At 41.2% G+C, this 26,928-nt stretch overlaps 1 protein-coding gene across 1 annotated transcript in view; it reads left to right on the top strand.

The window, feature by feature from the left end:
• PLCH1 (phospholipase C, eta 1) overlaps positions 1–26,928 on the top strand; it is a 69,983-nt gene that overhangs the window by 28,712 nt on the left and 14,343 nt on the right. Inside the window, exons 4-12 of the mRNA XM_009884478.1 lie at positions 1,091–1,220; positions 3,990–4,160; positions 10,716–10,809; positions 13,057–13,260; positions 14,865–14,985; positions 16,554–16,725; positions 19,601–19,708; positions 21,938–22,099; positions 24,848–24,919. Coding sequence (XP_009882780.1) covers positions 1,091–1,220; positions 3,990–4,160; positions 10,716–10,809; positions 13,057–13,260; positions 14,865–14,985; positions 16,554–16,725; positions 19,601–19,708; positions 21,938–22,099; positions 24,848–24,919 — 1,234 coding nt within the window. The remainder of the gene's footprint in view (positions 1–1,090; positions 1,221–3,989; positions 4,161–10,715; positions 10,810–13,056; positions 13,261–14,864; positions 14,986–16,553; positions 16,726–19,600; positions 19,709–21,937; positions 22,100–24,847; positions 24,920–26,928) is intronic.

The following is a 26,928-nucleotide window of genomic DNA, read 5'->3' as shown; positions in this document are numbered from 1 at the left end:
TAAATAGTGGTTATAAACCAGTACCAGGTTTAAGCATTTGAATGAGACTGTAGCAAAGGCAGGGGGAAAAACTGGTTCAGTGCCACCTCAAATCCATGTGAACCTGCAGAACATCCCAAAAAAGGTTATGTTGGAGATGAGCCATATGCTGTGTGAAGAATCACCTCTTGTTTTCTGAATTTGCCAGCTGCTGGCTTTCTCTGATGCCATTCTGTCCTTGTGAGGGGAGAAACAACAAATGTATGAACACTATCCATTTTCTCTGTGCAACTGAGGATTCTATGGAGTTGTTGCTGCCTGTGGAAGGTGTGGCACAAGGTGAGGGCAGAGATATTGGAGAGAAAATGGTGGACAAAGTAGTGGTCCAGAGATGGAAGAGTTAGAAATATACATATGAAAGAACTGTGTGACAGTCTTGGAGGAGAGAGCACGGAAAAACAAGAGTGGTTAATTTTTAATAAGGTTCTTATGGAAACCACAGGCTGATAATAATTACTTGGGCTGATTTCAGAGTCTTCCTTATTCCATCCTCTTGCACTAAATTAATGTCATCCCTAATAGAGATGGCTATTAAGCTTGCTTCCTTTGAGTGGTGTCATGAAACCGGTAGCCCTCAGCTATAACTCCATGGAGGTCAACAGCCTTAGTTGCACTGGGTGGGAGATACAATAGCAAATTATACCAGAAGGCGTACAGTGGTAGAAATGCTTTGGTTTGGCACCTGTGGCGGGGGGAACAATGATGTTCCATTGTTCCATCATGTAGCACCAGATGTTTGCCAGCAATGACTTTATTTCACAGTGTATCTATCCCAGTAATTCTAATGCAGGCTGTGGGAAGACTTAATTCAAATGCTTTGCCCGGATGCGCTGAAATGAAAATGTTTGTGAAGGCTGGATTGAATAACGCTCAGTTCTTCTCCCTGGAAGATGTTAAGGTCCTCTGCTAAGGAGGATTATCCCCCTGCCCAGAAGAGCTGGGGCAGGGTCTTGTTCTCCTGAGTTCGAGTCTTGTCCCTTCCTTGCCCAACTGCTCTGCCTCCCTCCTCGAGGAAATCACCTTCTTGTACCTTTCCTTGACACGTTTGTAGCTGGGTCAAACAGACCTTTGAGGAGGCTGACAAGAATGGAGATGGCCTCCTGAATATTGAAGAGATCCACCAGCTGATGCATAAACTAAATGTTAACCTGCCCCGCAGGAAGGTCCGGCAGATGTTTCAGGTTGGTGGCTTCTAACACACAGCATTGTTGTGGTAAGATAGTGCCAGTTACGGTCTATTTTTGGACAGATCCAGAACAGGGTCTACAAGTTGGGACTTAAAACCCTGTCCTTTCCAACACCTCACAGACTTTTTCCAAGTCTTACCTCTTTGTAGACAGAGATGCATCAGAACATTGTTTTAACAGCAAGAACCATGTAGAAGAGAATTTATTAATATTACTTTTTCAGATGCATTATTGTTTTCATCTCTGTGAACTGAATTGTTCTATGCTGGCATTGATGGACAATGAAGTTACTCTGTTCCTATTGAAATCTTTTTTCATTTCCTTTATGGAAAATTATTTAATAGAAACTTGCTTTAGGAAAGTAACTACATTTCTTAAAAACTTCCTCTTATTTAGGCAGAATCAATTTTTTTATTCTGCTGTCTGAAAACAGTTACCGTTTTCCACCAGCCCCAGTGTTTACTGCAGGAAAGGAAAGGGAGCGCAGAATAAAATGTTCTTAACTCTTCAAAAACAGTGGCAGCCAAAAGCTGGATTGCTATGAAACGGGGAAGTCGAAGAATCTTCTGTGGTCAAAAGTGCTTTTTGTCTGGCATAAAATCTGCATTAGAGGTACATCTGTGTGGTATAAGCGGAAACTGGTGAGGTTGTGTTGCAGAGGTGAATTCGGGTTGTACTTGTTCCCACAATTATTCCCACAAATTAGAAATGTCATTTGAGATATGTAGTAGATATAACATGATTTAAAATCCCATTTGACACCAGATAGCTAGGAATTATTTTCTTAGCTTGCTGGCTGTGATCTGAGTTTATGGTTCGGATGACAGTAGCACTAACAAGGTGTAATGATATGCGGCTCCCTGAGATCCTTGAGTTTTGCTGATACTGTTGACTGCTGCAGGAGAGGCAGAGTTGGGAAGCTATGTACTGAGAGGAAAAAAATACAGTTCACTCTTCACTTTTAAACTGTCTAGGAATGAAGTAGGGCACTCTAGCAACTTTGTATAATCAGAGGCAACTTTTGGTTAAAAATAAGCTGCTTGTGTTTATTGTGTTGCAGTTGCTGCCAGCCTATACCTGAGTTAATATCCTGGACCTCGCAGGCAGGGTTAAAGTTACTAAGGTTGAATATAAAAGGACTTTTGAAAGTTTGTTTACTGTTAGCCATTCAGGGCTCGATGCTAAAGATCTTACCCTACAAGCGAGAGTGCCAGCAGTCCTATGGACTTCCAGGACTTAACGCAGGATAAAGGGAATGGCAAAGTAACCCTGGGACAAATTGTTGCCCTACATCTAGCTACTCTGCACTGTTCTTGGCACTTTATCTGCTTAGGTGGTTCTGTTTGCGTGACTTGGTGTTACAGTTTTGGACATGGCGCAGACAGCCCCCAGCCTGGGGGAGCACCCGTGGCTCCACAGGGGAGGCCAGGCTTCTGGAGCCTGCCTTCTGGTCCTGGGTCTGGAAGTGGAGTATGGGGCTGCTGCTTTAGTTGTCTGTACATACCAGGAGTCACTGGTGTAAAGATCAGTTCCTGTTCTAAGAGAGGCTTCAAAGTTAAATGGATTGGGTTGTGCGAAGGGAAAGTAAAACTGGATCCTTGGAAAGCAAAGCAGTCCAGAGATGTAGTCATTGCATCTGCTGTTAGACAAGCTCCTCTTCTATAGAAGTGAGGTTGGGCACCAACTGAAGAGCTTTCTTGAGAAGGAAGAAGTGATGGCGAGATGAGGATACCCTCCATTTGGAGAAGAACTTGTATTTGGTGTACCAGTGTAGAGACAAGGCAACAGGTTCAAAGCCACGGACTCTGCACAGAAGGTGTTCTGACCTGAACAAAAAGATGTGCCATTTTTAACAGAATGTGACTTGGGAATGGCAAGGGGGTTTATAACTACGGAGAAAAAACATTATATATAGCTATGAACTAAGGACATTACTCATGGGAACAACAACACACTTCTAAACATTTATTTCACTTTGTCTCCATTGTCTGCTCACAGCCTCAAACTTAGCAAGAGTTGTAGCTTCCCTGAAGGTCTTTTTTCGTGGAGACCTACATAATGTTTAACAGCAGTTCTCCAGAATATATTCTTTGTTTTGAAAATCCAAAGCAATCCTCTTAGGCAGATGTTCACAGTAAAAAGCTTGTATTAACACGCATTAAGTACTGTTTTCTTCTCTTCCTACCTCTGAGGATAAACAAAAACTGCCATCAAGACTGAGGCTATCGGGCATATATTTTGGTGTGGAGTCTTATTGCTGCTGCAGACTTGTCACCCCTACGGAGTGCTGACAGGGGGCTGAGAGTGTTGCAGTTTGAATTAACGTAAATTTAAGACTGTGATATTGTCCTGAATGTTTTAGAATGTCAGACTCTCTCATTAAAGGAAGCCACAGGGTGAAATTATTATGTTCCTTGCTATGTTTTAATCCAGGATAACTGCAGGGCATACAGGAGAGTAGCAGAGATCAGAATAAAGCCCAGGGTGAGCCTCTTTACATGGGAAACAAATTCAAAACTAAAGATGGAATTGAGACTTTCATAGGGAACCTGTGGCTTCAGCGTAGTAAGTGTTTTCATCAAAAAATCCAATAGATGGTATCATAGTTTTGCAGCTATTTTAGCCTACTAGGATGTGAGTCTGAACAGAATCTTGCAGAGTAGGGTTTATTAAATTTCTGTTCATGTACATAAATCCTGTTCTGCTTTGTTGCCCGAATTCACCTGTGTTTTGCATGCTTACCGGAGTGTCTTTATCTCTTAGGAAGCAGACACAGATGAGAACCAGGGAACCCTAAATTTTGAAGAATTTTCAGTGTTTTACAAGATGATGTCCTTACGTCGAGATCTCTACCTACTGCTTTTAAGCTACAGTGACAAGAAGGATCACCTCACTGTTGAAGAACTTGCTCAGTTTCTAAAGGTGGAACAAAAGGTAAGGGAATACTGTGAGCCTATATATATACACATTATATATATATTATTACATTACACATTATATATTATACACTCTAAATTAGGATGATTCATGATATGTTTTAAAGCTAGAAACGCATGACAAAAGAAGAGCAAACTATTTCTGATTATCTACAAATGTGCCTGTGCATGGCTTAATGCAGTAACATGTTGAGATGAATCTTTGTGTTCGCATGTCCTTTCTCGTAAACAAAGTTGAATCCTACAATACTGTTATACATCCCAAGAGTTCCCAACTGTCAGTAGCAGTAATAATTATAAGGACTGCTGCTTTTGTTAGTGAGACAGCAGTTTAAATATCGACAAAGAACAACCTCTGAAATGTGGCCTGAATCTTTATTAGAATTTTAAGGGAAGATTACACTTTTGTGATATAATACAAAGATGGATATCATGCCAATCTGGCTGAAGGAGAGATGTCCAGGGTTCAATCCTTTCTTTTTCCCTTCTGCTTCTTTCCCAATTTTTCTTCAGGAAAGTCTGTTTTCCAGGCAGTTCTCACAGATGTGTGGGACTTGTGCAAAGGAAGTTTCACATCTGGAGGTTGCGCTTCTATCTGAAGCTCCTCAGAGAGAAGCAATTGAGAGAGGTGAGGTTCAGGGAACCACAGGAACAGACATGCTGATAAGGAATTTAAGAAAAAATAAAAATGGAAAGAAGCATAAGTAACTTAAGAAGCAAAGCTGGGTCAATATCAGAGATTTTCCTCCCAGTATGCTTATGAGAAAACTTGCTGAATAAAAAAATCTCTAGCTATTCCTATGGATGTTGCTCTAGTGGAGATTTTCATGTCTGTCTTGGAAAGAGACTAAATTACTACAAAAATTGTCTGTGGAACCCATGGAGAGAACTTGTACACCAGACAGTGAGGAGCACAGAAGGAACCTTGTGATCTCTAGGACTCTTGTCTGCTTCTGGTAATTGGTCCTGGATTATTTGCTCAGCCTGTGCGTCCTTTCAAAGTATTGCTCCAAAACAACCTCACGAAAATAAATGCTAACATCCAAACCTACACAAGCTTCCCTGGTATAGATGCTGTGTTTTGCCTGCACTCATTGGATAATCTCCTGTGCCATTCTGGGATCCTGCCTGCAATGACTCCTTTTTCTGAGTTATCCCTAGCATAAAATATCAACAGTCTGTGCTGGTTTGTTGCTGAGTTTCCGCCTGTTGGCCATTGTGGCAATTCCCTGGCATGTACAACTCCCCAGTTCTTCCTTCCTTCCCACTTGAAACACGGAGCGCTGTTGCATCACCGATCTCGCTGCGATAGCCTCAACACAGATTCTTGCAAGCAATCTGGTCCTGGCAATTCTGCTAATTACTTTAAAGCACAAAATGTTTTAATCTTTTTCCCTTTATGCTAATGCCCTAAGTCTTCTGAACTCACTGCTTTTTCCTTTGTTTCTATTTTAATCACTGCCTTCTACTTGGGTGCTCTTCAGTGGAGCACCCTTGACAGCAGCAGCCGCAAGGTTGACACTGATGAGAAAGCAAAGAAATGCTCCAGGGAGGACATGTTCATGGAGATGCTGAAGTGCCCAGGAACAGCTGAAGAGCAGTGCTATGAGAGGGCACTCAGGGACCTGGAGCAGGAAGAAAAACATGTGAAAGGGGCAGAAGAGCTGTCTTTTTGGGTGCACAAGAACATTATGAAATTACTGATGCAGCAGAAGAAACAAGTTCACTGTCAAGTCTGGCATACTGAATCCTCTCCTCTGTCTACATACTACTCAAAACGCTGAATGTGGAAGGGGCTTTCAGCTATAAACGCTCTGCTCAACATTATTCCAAAACCAAACAATAAAAAGAGTAAAAGCATGATCTCCTGTAGACGAACCTCTCAGCAGTGTAGTTTAGAAGCACCTTGCGCTTTCTTTGCATCTTCCCTCTGGTCTTCTCACTTCCCAGTATTAACAGTGTTAGAGCACATTTACCCTTTAATGTTTTTGGAACGCAGATGTGGTAACAATGTCCGCAGATAAGATTGCCTTCAAAAGCTGATAATGGTTCAAATCATAATGCAGTTCTCAAGTGCCTTCCACCAAACAGCATTTCGCTTTTGCTTGTCTGGCTGCTTGGAAATCTGTGGATGGTCTCTCCAACTCCATCTGCTACTCTTTTGGCAAGACTCTTAAATATTCTACAGCTTGTGGATATAGCAAAAGGGGTTTGGGTTTTTTGTTAACTTGCTAAGATGGACTCTTTTCTTAGGAGAGCTCCCCGTTGCCTTCACCCCAGAGCTTGTGAAACAGATTGTTTCCACTTAGGTGCAGTTAAACTCAGCACATTGCTATTGAGATTGCAATTATATGGCTTCAAATGTCAGAACAGCAGAAAACAGGCTGTTTTCCTGTAGTGACTGGTGGTCCTGCAGTCCTCTTAGCACAAGTGGCTGAGAGGGAGGAACACTCCTGGATGTCCAGTCACGTCTGCATACCTGAGTGTTGACCCTTTGGGATTGCCCTCTCCTAATAAACCAGTATCAGTGTCTCAGTTGGTTCTACCCAGAAACTGATCTGCTAAATGGCAGATGAATTCCACAGCAGGATCTCCAGGCTCTTTTGACAGCAGCTCTTGTCTCATCCTTGTCTTTGAGTAGTGGTGCTTGGGTGAAATAGGCTCTGCAAACTTCATCTTCCCTGTTAAGGAGCAGCTTTGTGGTTGCTGGCCGTTGTGGACCTGCACTGTAGAGTGACTGGCCTCAGTCTGCCCTGGTCTTGAGAGCCCCAGAGCGATGCTGCCCTGTGTTCAGGGGTCAGCCAGCCTGCGGCTGTTGGCTGATTGCTGTCTGTCCTTCCCTTCTCCTTTCTGCTGTATCCGTATCACATTAAGTACTTTTATTTCAGTCGCAGCAGAGACCTCTTCGACACAGTTACAAGGCTGCTTTGGTGTTACAAACCTGAAATGTTTAGTTCTGGTTTCCTGAGGTTTCCCATGTGCCTGCTTGCCACCTGCTGCCTTACCATGGATCAGTTACTTTGCAATACAGTTTTCATCTGTCCTGAGAAAAAGGGCAGCCTGCTGAGATCATGCCTCCAGCAGTGTTCTCTGCATGCTCCAGGGACGTACCGCATATTGTATGATGCGCCCTGTCGTACTCCCTAGTGACGGGAACCAGATGGAAATGTTAATGCTACGCCATTGTATTGGTACCAAACCAGTATCTTTTAAAAAGGCTGCTTCTGTACGCAGCCCAAATGAAACTGGTGGCAAAATTAATGCCCTCGTTCATTTTAATTGAACTGAAGAGGAAGTAGTTTTATAACAATTACACCCTCGGAACATGCACATATAATTATGTAAAACTTTTCCTTAATTATTCAATATGGGTTAGTGCATTTTGAGTTAAACCTGCTTGAGAGAGTAAGTTTACTCTTATTACTTGTCTACGCTAATTATACAGTGCCGCAGGAATAGCTAGTGATGCGGTGAATAGTGAAAATGTGACAAAAAGTGCTAAGTGAGGATTAAATACACTTTTAGAAAATGAATGTTTTGAAACAACTATACCTGTTCTCTTGGAAGAAAATTTAAAGGAGTATAATGAGATAGTATATGCCAGGGAATGTCGGTATGTTAGGCTGTGATGTGAAACAGTATGTACTGAAAGATATCAGGACCTAATATCCCAAAAGGAATAGGAAATTATAAGAACATTCATGTTGGTACGTGGACTTCGAAAAGAGGAGAGATTGTGGAGCTTGTTAATATCAGACAAGGAAGACAATACCAGATCATCATTCCTGGTCAATCCTTGCTGCTTTCTGCAAAAAACCAAAACTTATTGTGGCAACAGAAACTCTCAATTGGAAAGCAAGCTGATGCCTTCCTCCTTCTCTCATGCTTACACAAAAGGATAATCAGTATAACTGATTTATGGAATGAGTCGATATGTCATGACACTTTACATTGACATCTTGCATTGAAATTGGAAGAATGTCTTTGCCTGGATTATTTATATTTTGATTTTTCTCATAGTATGATTAACTGTGAACAACTAAAGCCTAAACCATCAGAGCACTGGTGGCACACTGGTGGGCTGGCATCCTGTTTAGGAATACCTGTCACAAGCATTGCGCTTCTCTTCTAACTTGTCCTTCCTTTTGCCCCCTCCCTAACTTCTCTTCTACTTTAGATTCCTTTCTCTTACTTCCTTTCCCATGAGAATGGGAAATGAGAACAATTCCCATTCTTAACTTATGAGTCTTTATAGAAGAGGGCTCCCCATAACCTGGCACTGCAGCGCGCTACAACTTCAGATGACGTTAGATTTTTGGCAGTAGATTTGTCTGACCTGCTTCCAAGGAGACAGGTGAAATCAAAGTGATTTCTCCCTTCTTTCTCCCATCTCTTTGCTGAAGATTAGGGCTAATGTTGCTTTTTTGGGTAGTTTTGTAGGATCTTATCTTAGGAACATTAATTGCTAGTTCGTTTACTTAAAAACCAAGATCTTAGTGGTCATTCAAAGGCTGCTACTCTTTAAAAGAACATATCTGCATCAAAATAAAAGCTTTTAACCTGGAATACAGAAAGTAACCTAAGAGATTCTAGAAGCTCCACTCTTGCCCATCTTCAGTAATCCTTGTATCTAAATAGTCAGCCATCAATAATGATCGTTACTATTTGATATTATTTCTAGTGCAATACTTTAATTAAAACAAATTTAGATTAGTAGCTGAAGTCAACATCTGTCTTAACCTTCAGTTAAAAAGCACAAATCGGTGTACTTTTCCCTAGCAGATGCAGCTTTGGACTAGATTAGACATTTTCGTTCCTAGAGCACACAAGTACCCTGCCACTCAGACATCAAGGAGCCATGTGGCATAATAAAAAAAGTGAATTCTAGCCAGCTTGTGCTGAAGAAGGGCCTGCTATGAGTAGTGTTTGCAATCAAACAGCAACATCTACTTGAGCTAGGATAATCAGTTATTTTTCTCTACTGAATTGTTCTCATTCCTATTATCCTGTGTAATTCCTGCAGGCGTCTCATATTGTTGGCTTAGCTAGGAGATATAAATAAAATGTTTGGAGAGTGAAATGGGCTGAGCCGTGCTTTCCCCATGCAAGAGAAAAAACAGAGGGAAGAGTGAAGGGGAGAAAGGCTGCAAAATATATCCAAGTTTTTCGGCTTGGGTCACCGTATGAGTTGAGCTGCTCACTTGCTTCCCTTCTGTTACTGTACTTCTAATGTGGACGTGTCTATTTTTTCCCCTGGTAGTTTTTCATATTTAGGCTGTAGCCATTTAGGTGTTATGAGATATGGTCAGTCATGACACCCACGCATCTCAGGAGGAACTCGGCACTTGGCAGGATCAGGCCCTTGGAGAAGACCGGATCAAGAGAGTCAGCCCTACTTCTAGATTTCCGTACAGCTGAATGCTGATGCTGGGAATACTGAGTTATAGCAAATAATGGAAGGCACAAATTCATCAAAGGCTACAGACAGAGCAGAGTAAATGGAATTGGTTTTGCCATCCGAAAGAGAATTCCATTAGTAAGAGAACAGTTCACAGAGGGACCATTTTCGGATTTAAACAATAAATATTATGTAATCTGCAGGATGACTAACCTCCCTCCTGCATTTGCCTGAAGCAATCATGTTAACAGAGATGACACGCTATCTAAGAGAGGGGACTGCGTGTTCTTTTGCTTCCAGACTGCTCAACATGTCAGGGTGTTTGAGCTGACTTTGGCAAAGGATGCAGAGTACAAACAGTAAACAGGATAATAGTAAAAATCAGCAGCAAAAGGTTTTAGTGTCATCATTGCCATCCTGTGACATTATTAGTGGAGGAAACAAAATACACCCGGTCTTAGTTCTCATTTTGGTTTCCTACAGCTCGAGGGGCAGAGGGTGAGAAAAGATGAGATGAGTGGTGGAAGCTACTTCTTTCTTTTAATTTTAGAAGAAATATAAGTGTATGGTGATGCCCTGGCCCCATTAGCCAGTTAAAACTTCAGTTGTGGGCTAGTTGAAGCTGATGACAAAACTCTTATTTGTTTCAGAAGAACTGCTGGTTTTCATTTCAGAATCTAATTATCTATCTCATAGCCTGTATATTACCGTGAGCTCTCTTGGAACTAATGAAATCACAGAACTGGAAAATGCATGAAAATGAAATCAAACCCTGCCAAATCTTTTTGCATGTTTAAGCAGATTATATTAAAGAATATAACTTCATAGTTCTCATTCAGCACTATTGCTCAGTACAACCGTTATTAAGTGTGCTTAACAGCTAATTTTCATCTTTAAACTAAAATGACACAAGTGATTTTAAGTGATTACAACCTCTCCTATTTTTCTCCTCAAAGGTAAGAGGTGTGACGCTTGTGCAGCGCTGATAAAAATCTTAAAGTCCCTTTACAGTAGTGTTACTGACTGTCTTATTCATATTTGTCTAAAGTTAATGTTTGATCATAAAGTTTTACAACTGGACTCAGAAGCCTAAAGTAGATTTTGACATGCTGGTGATGAAAAAATAAGTGCACCAACACTGTTGGTTTTGTGCAGATGAATAATGTGACGCCAGAATATTGTCTTGACATCATACAGAAGTTTGAAGTATCAGAAGAAAACAAGAAGCAAAACGTTCTTGGGATTGAAGGTAAAGTTCTTGATTTTAATATTAGTTTTGTCTTGATATACTGTAGTGGAATAGAAAAGCTTTAACAGCATTTTTTTGTAGCTTATAATATTTGACTGCGATAGAAAGTTACATGGAAGATCAGCAGTCAGCAGTGTAGGTGCGTTTTTATGAGACATGGGAGAGACGAGAGTAGGTGGGGTGAATTAGCAGCTGGTGTTATACAGCAATACATCATAGCCATCATCATACGCTAATGTGAATGCCTTAAGCTTGCCTGAACTTATTGCTAACTGTGTATTTGTAAAACACAAACATAAAACATTCTATACCATGTATTTTATACGATGGCCTGTTCTAACTGGAGTAATAAATGCAAAGTTTTCATTCTGTCTCTGTAGATCTAGAATCACTCCTGTACAATCGTTCGATTTATCATTACGTGAAATGAAATATGCATAGTTGCATTTTCTTTGGGTTTCAATACCTTATTCACCTTGTTTGCTAAAACAATTGTTGATGGTATATTTATCCAGGATCCAACTTAGTATCAAATCAAAATCTGAATTGGAATGAAATGCATTAAATGCCGTGGTGTGTTAATTTGCCCAGAAGAGAGCTTTCATGAAGCAGCATAATTTATATGGTGATTTTGGGGTGGGGGGAAAGGAGACATTTTCCTCCGTGTGGTTACAGCAGTAGTGGACAAAGGAAGAACAACTGATGTCATCTACCCAGACTTGTGCAAAGCATTTGACATTGTCCTGCACAATATCCTGGTCTCTAAATTGGTGAGACATGGATTCGACAGATGGACCACTCGGTGGATAAAGAACTGGCTGGACAGTCGCACTCAAAGAGTTGCGGTCAACGGCTCGATGTCCAAGTGGAGACCAGTGACGAGTGGTGTTCCTCAGGAGTCAGTACTGGGACCGGTGCTGTTCAGCATCTTTGTCAGTGACATGGACAGTGGGGTTGAGTGCACCCTCAGCAAGTTTGCCGATGATAACAAGCTCTGTGGCGAGGTAGACACACTGGAGGGAAGGGATGCCATCCAGAGAGACCTGGACAGGCTGGAGAGGTGGGCCCATGCCAACCTCATGAAGTTCAACAAGGCCAAGTGCGGCATCCTACATCTGGGTCGGGGCAATCCCAAGCATAAATCCAGGCTGGGTGGAGAATGGCTGGAGAGCAGCCCTGAGGAGAAGGACCTGGGGGTGTTGGTTGATGAGAAGCTCACCATGAGCCAGCAAAGTGTGATCACAGCCCAGAAGGCCAACCATATCCTGAGCTGCATCAAAAGAAGTGTGGCCAGCAAGACAAAGAAGGTCTCTCTGCTCTACTCTGGTGACACCCCACCTGGAGTACTGCCTCCAGCTCTGGAGCCCCCAACACAGGAAAGACATGGACCTGTTGGAGCGGGGCCAGAGGAGGCCCTGGAGATGCTGGGAGGGCTGGAGCCCCTCTGCTGGGAGGACAGGCTGGGAGAGTTGGGGGGGTTCAGCCTGGAGAAGAAAAGGCTCCAGGGAGGCCTTATTGCAGAGTGGTTTCATCTGAACTGCAGAAGGCAGTTTGAGCACACTTGTCTTAGTCTGTGCGCCGGATTTGGTGTAGGGAGCTTCTCCAGGGTGTCAGAGAATTTTTACTCCTGCACTTTTGTCATCTTCCCCTTTTGAGGGTCTGAATGAAACATCGGGTCTGAAAATAGGTTGAGTAGTGGCCATATTGATCTGTGGGGTTTTTCAGTCTTCTCATATAGCTGCTATTCGTTACTTTTATGCATCTCTTAGAGTCCTACTTCCTTTTTTTACTATTGGTTGTTAATTATTTTCTGAAGAGGCTTAGCTCAATGCCATGCTTTGCAAATGCTTTCTTTTTTTTTTTTTTTTTTTGGCAGTCATAAATGTGTCATATTTGCTGTTTGAAAATTGTCTGGGGACAAGGGTTGGATCTTGGGAATGTGTTCTTGTCAAAGGGATCAGATCTTCCATAGACCTCAGAAAGAAATACCTGTGTGTGTGCCAGCAGTGGACTGAGTCTGTGCAGTCTCTTCAGTTTGCAGAGAAGCAGGCAAGCCCCAGCCAGCAGTTAATGTGCTGAAAACATGGGGTACAGGAAGATTAATCCCCGCTATGCGATTCAGTGATTTTGGAGACATGAGTTAGCACTGACAAGCATAAACAGAAAAAAAAAATATGTTAGAGTGCCAATCATTAGCTTGCTAATACGTGCTGCATCCATGGCAAAACTGTTTCTCTTCTTTCAAAGGTTTCACCAACTTCATGCGCAGTCCGGCTTGCGATATATTTAATCCACTGCATTGTGAAGTGCATCAGGATATGGATCAACCCCTTTGTAACTACTTTATTGCTTCATCTCACAATACATACTTGACAGGAGACCAACTGCTCTCCCAATCCAGAGTGGAGATGTATGCACGAGTGCTGCAGGATGGTTGTCGATGTATTGAAGGTATATTTGTGGTGTAACTTGCTGGTGGTGAGAAGTATGATGGATATTTCTTTTAAGGGCAAAGTCAGTGGCAAACTCAAAGCATTAATGCTTTGCTGTCTGATTAACTTCAGTGGTAACCTCCTGTTTTCTAGCTGTCTAAACAGCAATTTTTCTGTTGGGAATGACTTTCTCAGGCAAACTTCATCGACACCACTGCTTTCTCCTGCCTGCTCCCGCGTTGTTATGCTTTTCTCAGTCAGTGCAAGTTTTCCGTTGTCCCATGTTTATGTGAAGCATTTTTTAGCGGCACAAGCGGCAGTAAGGCAACGGACAGTCATCTGTTTGGGGCCCTGCAGTTCTAGCAGAGCAGCCGTGGTTGTTCCGCTCTGAGGTTTCCCTGTGCTGGAGGTTCCTGCTTCGCAGGAGTGCTTCCTACTCCACCTTGTTCAGAAGGAGCTGAGTCAGCAAAGGCCTGTTTCTTTCATAAGCTGAATGGGAAAGTGGGTGTTTGCATATGCAGTTCCTCCTGTGGATGCAAAAGGAAGATTAACAGTGCCTGAGGGAGGAGGAGAGGTGAGCAAATAGTGCCTTCAATCAGCACGGCTGTGTATCTATTTCTGTCACCATCTTAGAGCTGAGAAACTTGGATTTTGTCTGCCACAATAGAGAGGCAGGATGCTGTTTCGTTGGCTGGATGCTGGTGGAAGAAAACAAGATGCTGTTTGTCTGATAGCCTGGAGATCATGTTGGATTCTTGTTTAAGTTCTGCATGATTTAAATAATAACAAAGCATTAGTGTTTTTCTTTTCAAGATTCTGGGTGGAATGAAGTCTTTTGACAATTTAAAACTCAATCTTAATTTTTTATGACTATTGTTACAAAACTCATTCCTGGAAAAAAAATTAATCTGAATTTAAAAACTAATTGGAGAAAGTGAACCTGAAAAAAATTAGATGGTGTGTCACTGTACTTTCCCTTCTGTAGGAAAGCTCACTAGAATGTACTGTAGTGTGTTATTTCACTTGACCTCAAAACTATTGTGGATACTGTGCAGCCTAGGTAATAGCTCTGTAGCTTTCTCTTTGTGAAGTTTTTAACCTTCCTGTAGAGACAACAGTAGTGACAAGTTTGGTGTAAATCCAGGGCACAGTAATTCATTAGGAAAAATATTACTCTCCTAGTCCATTCTCCATGTGATGGATTCGATGCAACTCTTGCTATAGTCAGTTATAAAACTGCAAGTTTAATTACAAGTGGAAAAAGGCTAAATGGTTTCTAAATAGTTTGTCTTCAGAAGCAGAAGCTGTTTTCCAAGAGATAGCTGTAAACATTATTTGACCTATTAAACCTTTGTAATTTTATATATGAAGAAAAAAAAACTCTGTTTAGTATCGGGGTGGGGTGGGGTGGGAACAGGTTTAGGTTGCAGATTTCTCATTTGATGTAAGAAAAGACTGTCTTATTAGTCTTAACTCCGTTGGTAGGTCATACTAGATTGAATGAAAATTGTTGACACCTGCACAGTTGAGTAGCATACGTGAGTTCTGCTGGGAAGCGAAATCAGCAGAAATGTATAAGATCATGGGCATCTCCTAATGTATAGATTTTTTTTTTCTTAATAGTGGATTGCTGGGATGGTCCAGATGGAGAGCCGGTAGTGCACCATGGCTATACTCTTACTTCTAAAATACTCTTCCGTGATGTGGCAGAAACTATCAATAAATATGCCTTCATCAAAAATGAGTAAGTGTAGAGTCAGTTTTAAAGCTACATCTGTCTGTTTTGTGTAGTTAATCCCACGTCAAAATCAGCAATCAACATCAGGAAGTATGTATATTCTTTTTAACACATTGAGAAATTATAAAGTTGATTCTGTTCCCCTGTTTATTACCTATGTCATATTTATTGTTGACCTGCATGAGCTCTTTCCATCAATCAAGTTAGAAAGTTCAACCTAAGTTAGAAAGACCTTTCGTGCATTGTAAACTCAGTAATACTTTTAACGGTCTGAGACTATTGAATATCTACAGATTATTTTTGTCCTTTGTTTGAACAGAACTTCCCACTCATATCGACAGGGAAATTCTCCTTAAAAATCAATACCATACTATTCTCTACCGAAGGAAAATACTTTATTTCAGTAGGAAGATTGAAAAGCTGTCTCATATATAATATGGGGAAATACTGAGATGTTTGGTAATGTTCAGATTCTATTTTGTTTGCCATGGTACTATAACAGTTTATTATGAAAATCATGGAGTTTAACCATATATATACACAACGGTCTCAAATCATGAGTGGGTGTATAGAATCTTGAGTATTTTAGAGAGAATAAAAGGAAAATGCTTACTTACCTTTATTTAAAAAAAGAAGAAGAAAAAAAATGTGGCCCAACAATGGGCACACCCCCTCCCCCAAAAATATAAAAACCCCAAACAAAAACCAAAACAAACAAAAAACCACAAAAAACCTGAGCCCAAAAGTTTGGTGTTGTTTATTAGAAATAGGAGGTGATGATTCCAGAACTGAAGGAGGTGGTTCTTCCTTTGGTGTGTAGTTGGCATGTGGGGTTCATTGCCACAGGATTCTGAGGCTGGCAAGAGTTTAGAAAACAACGGGGCAAATTTGTGGAAGAAATAGGCTGTTATGCAAAGAAACAATGTCTTTAGCTCAGGAAACGGAATTCCTGGAGCCTGGGAGAGTATTCTGGAAAGCATTGCCAAATATTTCTCCTTCTCCAGAGTCTGGGCATCTTCAGAGATTTGGTCTGACTCACTGTGGCTGCACTTATTAAGACAAAGGCAAATCGTTCATGCAGCTATCAGTCTTTGGAAGATGAACAGAGAGGAGTTAGCAATTCCTTCGAATCTGTTGATTTCAAAACATTTTTCTCCAGGAGCAGCTTGCTGATCACTTACGGCTTATGAAGACTTTGTATGAGGCTTGCAAAGGAGTAACGTACCTTCTGCTCAGTCACAAAGAACAGAAAGGAATTGCATTGCTGCTGAGCGTTATTGAAAGTTTCTCTGTGCCTCACACTCAGTGATTGTTGGTTTCAAACTTTGTCACCCTGTGCCCTAGTGGGTAGGGTGGGAGGGAGAGGGCAAAAACGCCTGCAGGGACTGTCTGAGGGATTCTGACAGAGCAGGGATTTGGGAGTTCATGTGCAAAGTTCTTCCTCCCGAAGTGAGTTTGTTTCCAGACTGGTGACAATGCAAAAGCAAACTGCTAAAACCGGTTTGTGGGGTAAGCTGTGCGGGTCTTCTGTCTTAAAACACAGTTATGACAATGTCTGGGGGTTTTGTTTCTAGGTTTCCAGTGATACTGTCTATTGAAAACCACTGCAGTATTCAACAGCAAAAGAAGATCGCTCAGTACTTGAAGGAGATATTTGGTGACAAACTGGACTTGTCATCTGTAATCACTGGAGATTCCAGACAGCTTCCTAGCCCTCAGAATTTGAAAGGGAAAATCCTAGTGAAGGTAACTTGCTACTGGTGCCGTGTCCAAAATGCAACAAAAGTCAGCATGTGATGTTTATCACAGATTTTCTTTGGCTTTGGAGAACCAGTTCAGCAGTACTATGTTGAATGGTACAGATGCAGTAAGTGAGTTAAAATTATGAGCTTTTCAGAGACATTGAAACAGGGTTTCCCTTGGACTTGGCAAGTGTCCCAGAGTACTTCTCTAAGTGTTTCAACAGGGAGGTGATATCAACAGCAGAGGAAATTCTTTCTTCATCTTAAGCATCTTATCTGCGAGTCTTAAAGTCAGAGCTGCTTATTTTTAAACCTTAGCACCAAGTCAGGAGAGCAGAAAAGTGCTATAAAATGATAGAATGAACTGTGACACAGTTACCTGAACCCAATTATCCTTTCTTTTTTTGAAATTTGTCATTAGTGGATATTATTCTGTATGGTTCACATCCCTATAGTATCTAAACAGTATCCTCCAGTCCCTCCTTGGACAAAGGATTTTGGAGTAATGTAAAAGCATCTGAAAATTTCTTGTGTTTTCTTGCATTTCCCCCTCACCCTGCTATGAGCAGTAGTTCATGAAATTAAACTCTGTTCATGGTTCATCAGCTGTGTTTATGAAAGAAGAGCGCTTCAGAAGGTGGCTATAAGGAGCAGCGAGGGAGGAGGCCCTGGAGCACTGAAGTTACTGTTGTATGCAAGATTAATTGTTTGAGCCTCTCAGTATAAACGGATTTGCTCTGAAAGGGATTTCAAAGACCAAGATGGATATAATAAGAAAGAAATGCTAGGCAGAGCTTTGAGAGGATGATTAATAGAGTTGTGGCTTGTTAGATTGTCTAATTTACTTTGACACATGGGGGCAATTACTTCGCTGTGAGCTCTTGAGATGCCGTTTTTCCTCTCCCTAACCTCTGTCAAGCTGGCTACAAGGATTCACAATTTTGGTTTGATGTTAGTTTGAACATATTTCAATGTACAGTACAGAGCTGACTCTGAATTAGAAAACCTTTGAGTGCTCAACTGTGATTTTGAATTTCCCCGAATCAGTTTTCTTGTGTGACTCCCAGTTAACGAACTATGCCAGCATGTAGCGGTGTTGTTTTAGGGAGTCAATCAAAATAGTATGCAATGTCAGTCATGCAATAAAACCCAGCAAACCTGGCTTGAAATACTGTGTCAATGCACAAAAGGCAAGAGAGGTTTGGTACTGTGCTATTCTTAAATGAACTTTTGAGCTGGTCTTCCTAGCACGTTTGAGTTTGTAACTTTAGTGTGATTCTTCAGCTAACAGGGCGGAAACCCTGTGAGTAGCTACAGAATGGTGTGGAGCCGAGGTAGCATTTTTAGGAAGAGGAATACTATTTTCAGCATCACAGTAGCTTTTCACAAAGCCCTATCTCCCATCTCCTGCTCAATTTAAGCAGCCCTATTGGAAAAGATTAAATCATATTTAGGGATCAGCATCTTGTTGAGAAGTAAGCCAGTTTCTCATCTTTTTGCTGTTAATTTTGGTCTGTTTTATACATTTTCCTTTGAAAGGCAGTATTGATTCATTAGCTAAACAATTTCAAGTAATTGGTGTCATTTTCATCTTGTTAGTGTACATAAAGAGTAATTCTAATAATACTCATGGATTTAAGCCAGTATAAAGGTGTGAGTGTGAAGTGAACTTGATCCACTCAGTAGCAGGGCAGCATTATTAATTTCAAAATGCAGTCTGTAAAGCAATCCTCTTCGTTTCTGCAGAAATCTGAGTGTGATTCTTATCTGCCTCTGTCACTGATGAAACGGGTAGACTGTGAACGTTTCTGCAATCCCTGAGGAAAACACAGAAGTAATAACACAGAAGTTTAATAGGTGATTTATTAAGTAGCAGATGGTAAAGCAAGAGGCATTGGCCACAGGTTGCAGCTTTGGGAGGTGCAGACTGGATGGCAGGAAAAGCTTCTTCAGCTGTGGGTAGTGCCGCACGGAAGGAGGCTGCCCAGGAGGCTGGGGGACTCTCCAGCCTGGAAAGTTTGCAAGCCTTGGCTAAGCAAAGCTCATCTAGAGCTGGAGGCGATCCTCCCTGAGTGCAAGATTGGACCGGAGACCTTCAGAGGTCCCATAGCCAACATTATCAGGGTTCTGTGGTTGGGCTTTGCTATAAGTAATCGTACAGGAGAATTAAAGATGAACACTCTAAAAAGGATAATTAATCTGTTGGGGCCTTTTTTTTTTTTTTTTTTTTTTTAACCAGAAATAGCAAATAACCTCTGTTTGCTCACCACTAACCAGATGTTGGAAACTAGACATGGAATTAAAGTAGTTCCTCTGTAACGTAGGTATATGACATTCACAGTACTGGATTAGCAACTAATTTTGGATTGCTGACTACACTCTCACATGAGCGTGCAATGTTAAAATAGGCTTTGCTTTCTTCACGTTGATGGCTGCTTGCAGCTAATTCTTCTGTGTCTGCATTTTCTATTCTGATGCAGAGCCTATAACAAAATCTCAGCTTCTGGTTTTGCGTTTTAAGTATACAAGAGTCTGCTTGCCAGGGGTAAGCCTGAAATATCTGGGAGTCAACTCAAAAAAATCATTTGGACACTTGCTGGCTTGCTCCAGAGATGGGAAGTGGTATGCTTTTATTGAAAAAGCTTGCAAAGATCTTTCAGTAACAAACTCTTCCAGAAATACTTAAATTATCACCTGTGATAATCCGAGTCCTTGAACCAGTTTGCATGAGACTCTCTGAAAACAAATTCTAAACCGTTGTCACAATGCACATAAGGAATAGTTGAGGAATGGGCTACTTTGGTCTTTGCACTAAATAGCACTGACAATAAATGCACAATAAATGTGCAGTTATTGTGAATATTTTTTCCTTGTTTTAGGGTAAGAAGTTGCCATACAGTCTTGGAGCAGATGCTGAGGAAGGAGAAGTTTCAGATGAGGATAGTGCGGATGAAATTGAAGACGACTGCAAGTTGAAGACCTGCTATGTATGTGCATATACTAAGTTCCCAGAACTGTTACATCTCTACGTTTCTTACATGCATACTCCATAATCCTACAGTTGGTGGCAGATTCGAATTTTTAACTTTGTTTTCTAACTCAGATCCTTAAGATACAGAATTTATATAATTCCACAGTTAGATATGGAGTGAAGTTTTTCAGAAATGCACACTTTGTCATTTAAATCATATAAATAACAGATATAAGTACTTTAGGTACACGAGACAGTAAACATTGACACCAGCACTATAAGCATGCTAGGCTTTTTTTCAGATGCAAATGTATAGTACTCAAAGCAACGGCATGATGGGAATTACTGCACAGTTTCTAGGTTAAAATTATGAAAGGAGACACATGAAAAAAATTTGAGGTGTGAAACATTTTTATTTTCAGTCCTTCTGTTTCTTATTTTTTGACACTGAACTTTGCTTTCTGTTCCCTTTATTTGTTAAGTCCTTGTTTATTTTTCTGGTGTTAATTGTATTAATGCATATTTTTTGCTGCAAACTGAAATTGGTGTGCAATGCTAATACACATTATCCAGCAGGTGTTTTTTTCTAGTCAGGAGGCAGCCTTGCTTCACCAGTTAAAACTTTTGAGCAAAGAAAATACTATCTAGGGAGGTGCAGAAAGAATAGATCAAATTCAAATTAATATTTAGCAAGTATAATGTTTATCTCTATTTTTGAATGTAGCCCAGTGAGTTTGCCATTTTGTCACACGGAAACACTTTTCTATAGTTCTCATTAACTGGTTTTGGTTTACATATTGAGCTTTTGATTTGTCTGTATCATTTATGCCTGCTACTAGCAACTGAAGGATTTTCAGAATAGCTTGGGATTTGGGTTACAGGTAAGAGAAGTCCCCATCTGAACTCGTTCAGAGGAAGTACATATTTGTGCCGGTTCTTCCCCTCCCCTCCCCTCCCCTGCTGTTGCTAAAATGCGTGTTTCAGCAACATCTTTTGGGAGGTTCAAGTACACCACACAGAAGGGATGATTTGAGATTTTTTTTTTTTTTTATTTCCCCCTCTTTGATAAACAAACCCCCTGTGGTACTTGACAAAATCATGATTAATTCATTTCTTAATTATTTCGAGGTTAGACTGCACTGGATGTCATTCAACCATATGTTCCCCAAGACAGTCCCATACAGTGGTACAGCCTTGCAGTAAATGCTTGAAGCATAGGATAAAATCAGTTTGCTCGATGACTCAGAATATTTCTGTTAGTGTTTACTACAGAATTGGAAATATTTGGCATTAACTAATCTACGGGGAAGCCTGAAGACTCCCAATCCCATAAACCTTTAGGAATATGATTGTTTTAAGTACAGGTACAAACTTCCACAGGTGTAAATTCAGGGGAAAAAGTAAATATAGAATAAACATAACTTTAATTATGGATATAGTAAGATGAGATGAAATTGCTCAAGCAGTTCTGAACCAACATGATGCCTGATTCATTGTTATGTGCTGTTCAACAGGAGCAGTCTGTGTAATCCACATGTGCTTTACTAAGGTGGCTTGAGCACTTCTGATGAGATGATGCTTTCTTTAACAGAAAGACCTAGGACAAAATTTGGCAATCCTTAAAGCCAATGCAAAATACAGTATGTCTTTTGAGGCTAGAAATGGAACATGTTAGGATGGAACAGTTGCTTTCCCCTCCTGTCTCGGGAGAGGTCTCACCCCATGGACAGCGGGATGCTAGCTGCACACTGTTCTATAGGATCTGTTTTTATTTTAAGCGCATTATGTAGGAGACTGGTTTGTGTCTGTGCTTCCTCTTTCTTATCCTTTGGAGCAGGAATCTAACGATGCTCAGGCTGTCTGACACTTTGGAGGAAGGGTGTCACTGCATTAGCTTGAGAGTTCATGCCATCATCTGAAAGAGACGGTCAGACTTGTGAGAGTTTTGAAACAAAGAGCTAAGGCCAGGGCCAGGCTCTGGGGTGATCTAAGTGGTGGATCGTGCTTTGGTGAGGCAGGGTAAATTATGTGTCAGGAGGACTAAAGAGGAAAAAGGAAAATGGAAATGGCGGTAAAAGGCACCTGCCTGGTTTTGCCGGGATTGTGCAAGAAAGTTTTTCTTGCACAGAGGAAGAAAATGTTGGGAGCGCTGTGTGGCCTGAAGCATGTGTAATGCTCCCTCAGGCTGTCCCAGAAGTGATGGACACAATAATTTACTTCAACTGGATTTCTTAATGACTTTCAGAGCAATGGTGCAACTGAGCACCAGGTGGAATCTTTTATAAGAACGAAATTGGAATCTCTGATAAAAGAATCCCAAATCAGGGACAAAGAAGACCCAGACAGCTTCACTGTGAGAGCCCTGCTAAAGGCAACCCATGAGGGCTTAAATATTAACCTGAAACAGGTATGTGGTTTTTCCCCTTTGCATGCTCTGCTGAGTATTAGACAATGCAATGTGTATTGCACGTTTTTCAGATGAGAAAGCTGATAACTTATGAACAACTTCTGAGAGCTTGTTTTAGCCAAAACGAAATCTTGGAACTATTTCAGGAAGATAGCTATTCAGAGAATTTGAATGGTCAAATGTGAAGTGTGTGTTGTTTCAATATGGTCTCATCTGGTTTATTCCTTGTAAGACTTGGAACTTGGAAGCGACTTATACGGTAAGTACCAATATTGCATGCATGTGTCAAGCAATTTAGTTTGTGTCTAGGTTATTGGGGAAGATCCCTTCTCTATTGCCTTAGTCCTGTGAGGACTGGCCATGATAACTGAAAGCGTTGTCTGCCTGCGATGCTGATGGCTCTTTTGTACAGCACTAAAACACAGGATTGTGCTTTTACTGCCCTAAGCCAGGTTCTAGTTTTCTGTGCCCAGATGGTTTTATATCAAGAATGGTATGTTTCTTTTCCCATTTGACATCAAACTATTATTGTAAAACAGCTAAATGTATTACAATTTTGAGTACATCAGTAGACAGTTAGTACCTTAAATCCACAGTTACCGTACTTTCACCTCAACCAGATGCAAACCCCAGTTATATTAAATACAGAGTGAATTGTTCTGTGGGGGATGTGCCTACTCTGTAACCAGCGCAGTCTTAAAGGTCAAGTACATGTAGCTCTGCTTTCTGCACGTCTGCCCACTCTATAGGGTTTATGCAGTTCTTGTCAGTCTCCGAGGCTGGACCTGTGAGACTTTGGCCTGAAGCCGGGCTTGACTACGGAAAACATACTGGCCTTGTGCTGATGCCCGAGACCCCTGCTCGAAGCTGCGCTGTGGTGGGAAGAGGCTGTAAGAATGCACAGGACGAAGGCATGTGACCCGAGAGATAAGGGTTATTTTTAGACTGTGGCTTTGCAGTGCGAGAACAGTCAGCTTGCCTGTTCCCTTCGGCCTTCTGAGGTTGGAAAAGTGGGATTCCAGAGAGCAAACACCCCATGTTAGTAAATATGATCAGATATGAGCAATTTCAGTTTTATCTTGAGTTGGAATAATTACACTTGATGTGTTCTCTGGTATCTGGAAGAATGGTTGGCCCCTAGCTAGCGTTTGAGGGGGCAGGGAGTTTTGTTTAAAGAATGCAAATTTCCATAAGGTGTTTGTGTCAGATATGATACCTGGGATTACCCATTACATGTCATCAACATGACCGGAATATGGAAAATACTTCAGTACTGTGACTGCATTATTCAGACTTCTGTCAGATGATAATATGAAGTGATAGGTTTTTCTAATTGACTTATTTTAAATTATTAAAGGACATTTAGAGATCCTCTTCCCTTGTGGCAACAGTTCTGTGTGTAGACTGATTGCATGGGACCATTGTTTTCAAGGGTCTTAAAGTAATACAGAGCTGAACAATTAGTAATAATAAGTTAAAAGAACTGGAAGATTCATTTATATCAACTGTTGACCTAGGTGGGAGAAAACAAAATGGTTAAGTGTTGTAATGGTTTGGTAATTGTGTAACTCATTAGCTAGCTTGCTTTGGTGGTGCTGTAAAGCTCTTTTCTAGTAGTTACTGTGTAATTGATATACCAGGAGGGGAAATGTTTCTACTTTTTTTGCTGATCAAATCTCATTTTCCTTTACTTTGTCATTGATATGCCAGTCATTTTCCCAAAGAAATGCTATTATTTAAAAAAAAAAAACAACAAACCAACAACAAACCCCAAAACATTCACAGTGCAGTTTATGTATTGATCTTCAGTAATTATCAATTGGGTTTTTTGTGGGGAGGGAGGAAGGCAATTTGTATGGTACTGTCTGTCAGGCCTGCTACTAGTTGGGATTTGCTGTTGAAATTGTCAACACTGACTCTTATTTGAGGGAGACGAGTACTTTATCTGCTAAGGTTTCCTTCTACGTATTACAGAGACTCTCAGCCTGAACTAGGAACAAATCTTTGAACATAGATACAGAGGTTATTGACTTTCTTCTTGGACCTGAAGAAGCCATCTATGTGATAGCCAGAACTGAATTCCAACTCAGCACTGAACAGGGAATAACTGGAGTTCATCGGACTTGCTGAAACACTGGGGGAATATTCTTCAGCACCTTTTTGTTTTGCTTTTTAGAGGATGAAGGGGTGTGCTTTTCTGACAGAAAAAGCTACGTGCTGCCAGAAGTTATCAAACCGATGTCTAGGGGCATGGCTATAAATGTGAAACTCAGGCTTCAGGCTGCCTGTGAAAAGTCCACATTTATCTGTTAGGAGATATTTTTTTCCCCCCTTTTCCTTTGTGGCTATTTTCAAGCACACTTCCAAATGTTCTCATGTTTTGCTGTTGCTTGCCTGGTTTTGCTAGACTGTTTTTTCTACATGGTTGGTTGTGGTCTTGAGTGTTAATGTTAATATTTTCCCTTACTGTAAGAGGATTGCTAAGCTATCAAGTATATAAAGAAATTAGAAAAGGCCTGTAATGAGATTTTGGATTTCAGTCTGTGTTCACAGATCCATATGTTGTGTTTAGACTTTAACTCACTCTTTTTTCTCTTGTGCAATCACTATATTCTTCTAATAGTGAATCACAGTGACATACAAGAACTCATATCAGGTTGAAACTATGTCTTTTAGAGACTGTGGCAGACTCCTTACAGATACTCCTGAAGGTATCTAGTTACTTTTTATTGCGTTCTCTCTGCACAGAACCTGGATACAAAAGAAGGTGGAAAAAAGTCTCATAGCCGATCATTAATGGGCAACTTCGGTAAACACAAGGTAAGTAAAATGAGAGACGGGGTTTGCTGTTCTAGGTCTGACAGCATTCTAGAGTCACCAGGTATGTTTCATTGCTTGGGACAAGCATGGGGTGTATGGGAGCAGTGAGGAAAGAGTATGGGATTATACTTGATATATTTATTGCTGTTCAGTAGCTGCTACCAGCATGGAGAACCCTTTAAAAATGATCACACAAATTCAAAAAATGTCTTGCCTGACCAAAATGATCATCTTTACCGGTGATGTGGAATTGCTGATTTTCTGATCAAACTTGCAGCAGCAGAAGAGCAGTGCAGACAAATGCCTTGGCGTATTCTTCTTTTCCAGACTTCTGTCCACACAGCCGACGATGTTTGTTCCATTCGGGGTCCAGTTTTACCCTGTTCCTCACCCTGAGCAGTGCCATGCAGAGCACACAGTTACTGTCTTTCCACTTGCTTTAAGGGACTGCTGTGACTGATTACTGGCTCTGGGCTTCAGCTTTGTAAAAATTTTTTTTTCTGACTTCTTCATGGTTTTGCATATAGTATTTGTATGTTTGTGTAGCTGCTAGGTCAAATTGTCTGCTTTGCTGAGTCTCCACTGTGGCGGCTCTGTTGAACCAAGCAAGAGCTAATAAAATTCAGATGAGTGTGAGGTTTCATTTTACAGCTGGACAGATAGCAGCCACCAAAAGGGCCAGGGCGCTCGTGTTTCCTCCCGTATCCTGACAAATGTGTTCCTGTCATCCGCCTCCCCTGTTCCCACACTCCCCCGGTGCCTCGAGGCATGGATTTATTGAACACGTAGCCTCAGCATGAGCTGATTCAACTGAGAGCTTCCTTCCTCCTGCAGTCAATTAGCAGATACCCAGTGAGTAAATCAGCAGATGGGCTCGTTGTGAGCAGCATGCAGCAGGTCTGCAGCCCAGCCACCGTGCCACCAGTGGTACCTCTGCCCCCAGCCTGCTGGGCACCCGTGTTCTTCTTCAGCGCTATCCGTGGTGAGCGCCGCAGCCCAGCAGGGAGCACACTCTGTAACTGATAATCTGAGCAGCAATTTAGGAAAAACAGCAGTTATGAAATACTTCATAGAACTTAATCAGCCAGCAGCTCATCTGCCCTGAAGCCAGCTAGGAGCCAGCAAAAACTCTCTAGGCAAACAATACCAGGACTCATATTTACCCTTTGATTATAAGCTTACATCAGCTTAAAGTGGCCACATTTCTTTCAGCAGCTTTAGCTAAGTGCACATTATTCACCCAGTGTGTGGTGGTGTCTGCAAGTACCTGTTGTGCACAGCAGTGGACACTTCACATCGTGGCCTGTGCTCGCTGATGGGAAAACAAATGCTGTGGAATGAGATGTCACAGACAAAAGTCAGCCACTAAAAGCTGCTGGTTATGCTGAGGGCTGGAAAGTATGTCAATAATTTAATTACTTCAACTATTTATCCTAATGGATCTAGCAGGTTGGAAAGCCCATTTGTTTCATTTTTGCTGAAAAAAAAATAAGACAGAGTATATATAGATTTTTTTTTTTTTTTAATAATGATTGTATTGTAGACTGAGGCAACAGGGACATCCAGTAACTTCCCCATTATGCCTTTCCAGCTAAAGGGATGCCTGGGAAGGGTGGTTACTATTGATATTTTTGAAGGTACAGAATTATCCACCCAGGGTTATTGACTCGTGGTGTTTTCAGCCAGCTCATGTGCCAAATGTATCCATGTAGAAACTAAAAACTGCCCATGGAGGGACAAAGACGGTAAGGCTGGCAATTCCTGCAAGGTAACTGCAGGAAACATCCACAGTCCAGACCTTGGGATTCCAAAACTGAACCACGCACATGATTTCCAATATAGTCAACTTTTATTTCAGCACTAAACACAGCAAACTAAATTATGTGCGTTATTGGTGCACAGCAGGAGAAAAGAAATCTGTACTCAATTAGCCCTATGAGCAAAAGGATAAGGAGCTCTCAGTTATATTGTTAATTACCTCTTGATGAGAAGGGAATTAAAAAAACTCT

This window comes from Charadrius vociferus, unplaced genomic scaffold, assembly GCF_000708025.1.
Source record: "Charadrius vociferus isolate BGI_N301 unplaced genomic scaffold, ASM70802v2 scaffold104, whole genome shotgun sequence".
NCBI lineage: Eukaryota > Metazoa > Chordata > Aves > Charadriiformes > Charadriidae > Charadrius > Charadrius vociferus.
This window is presented reverse-complemented; position numbering and strand designations above follow the sequence as displayed.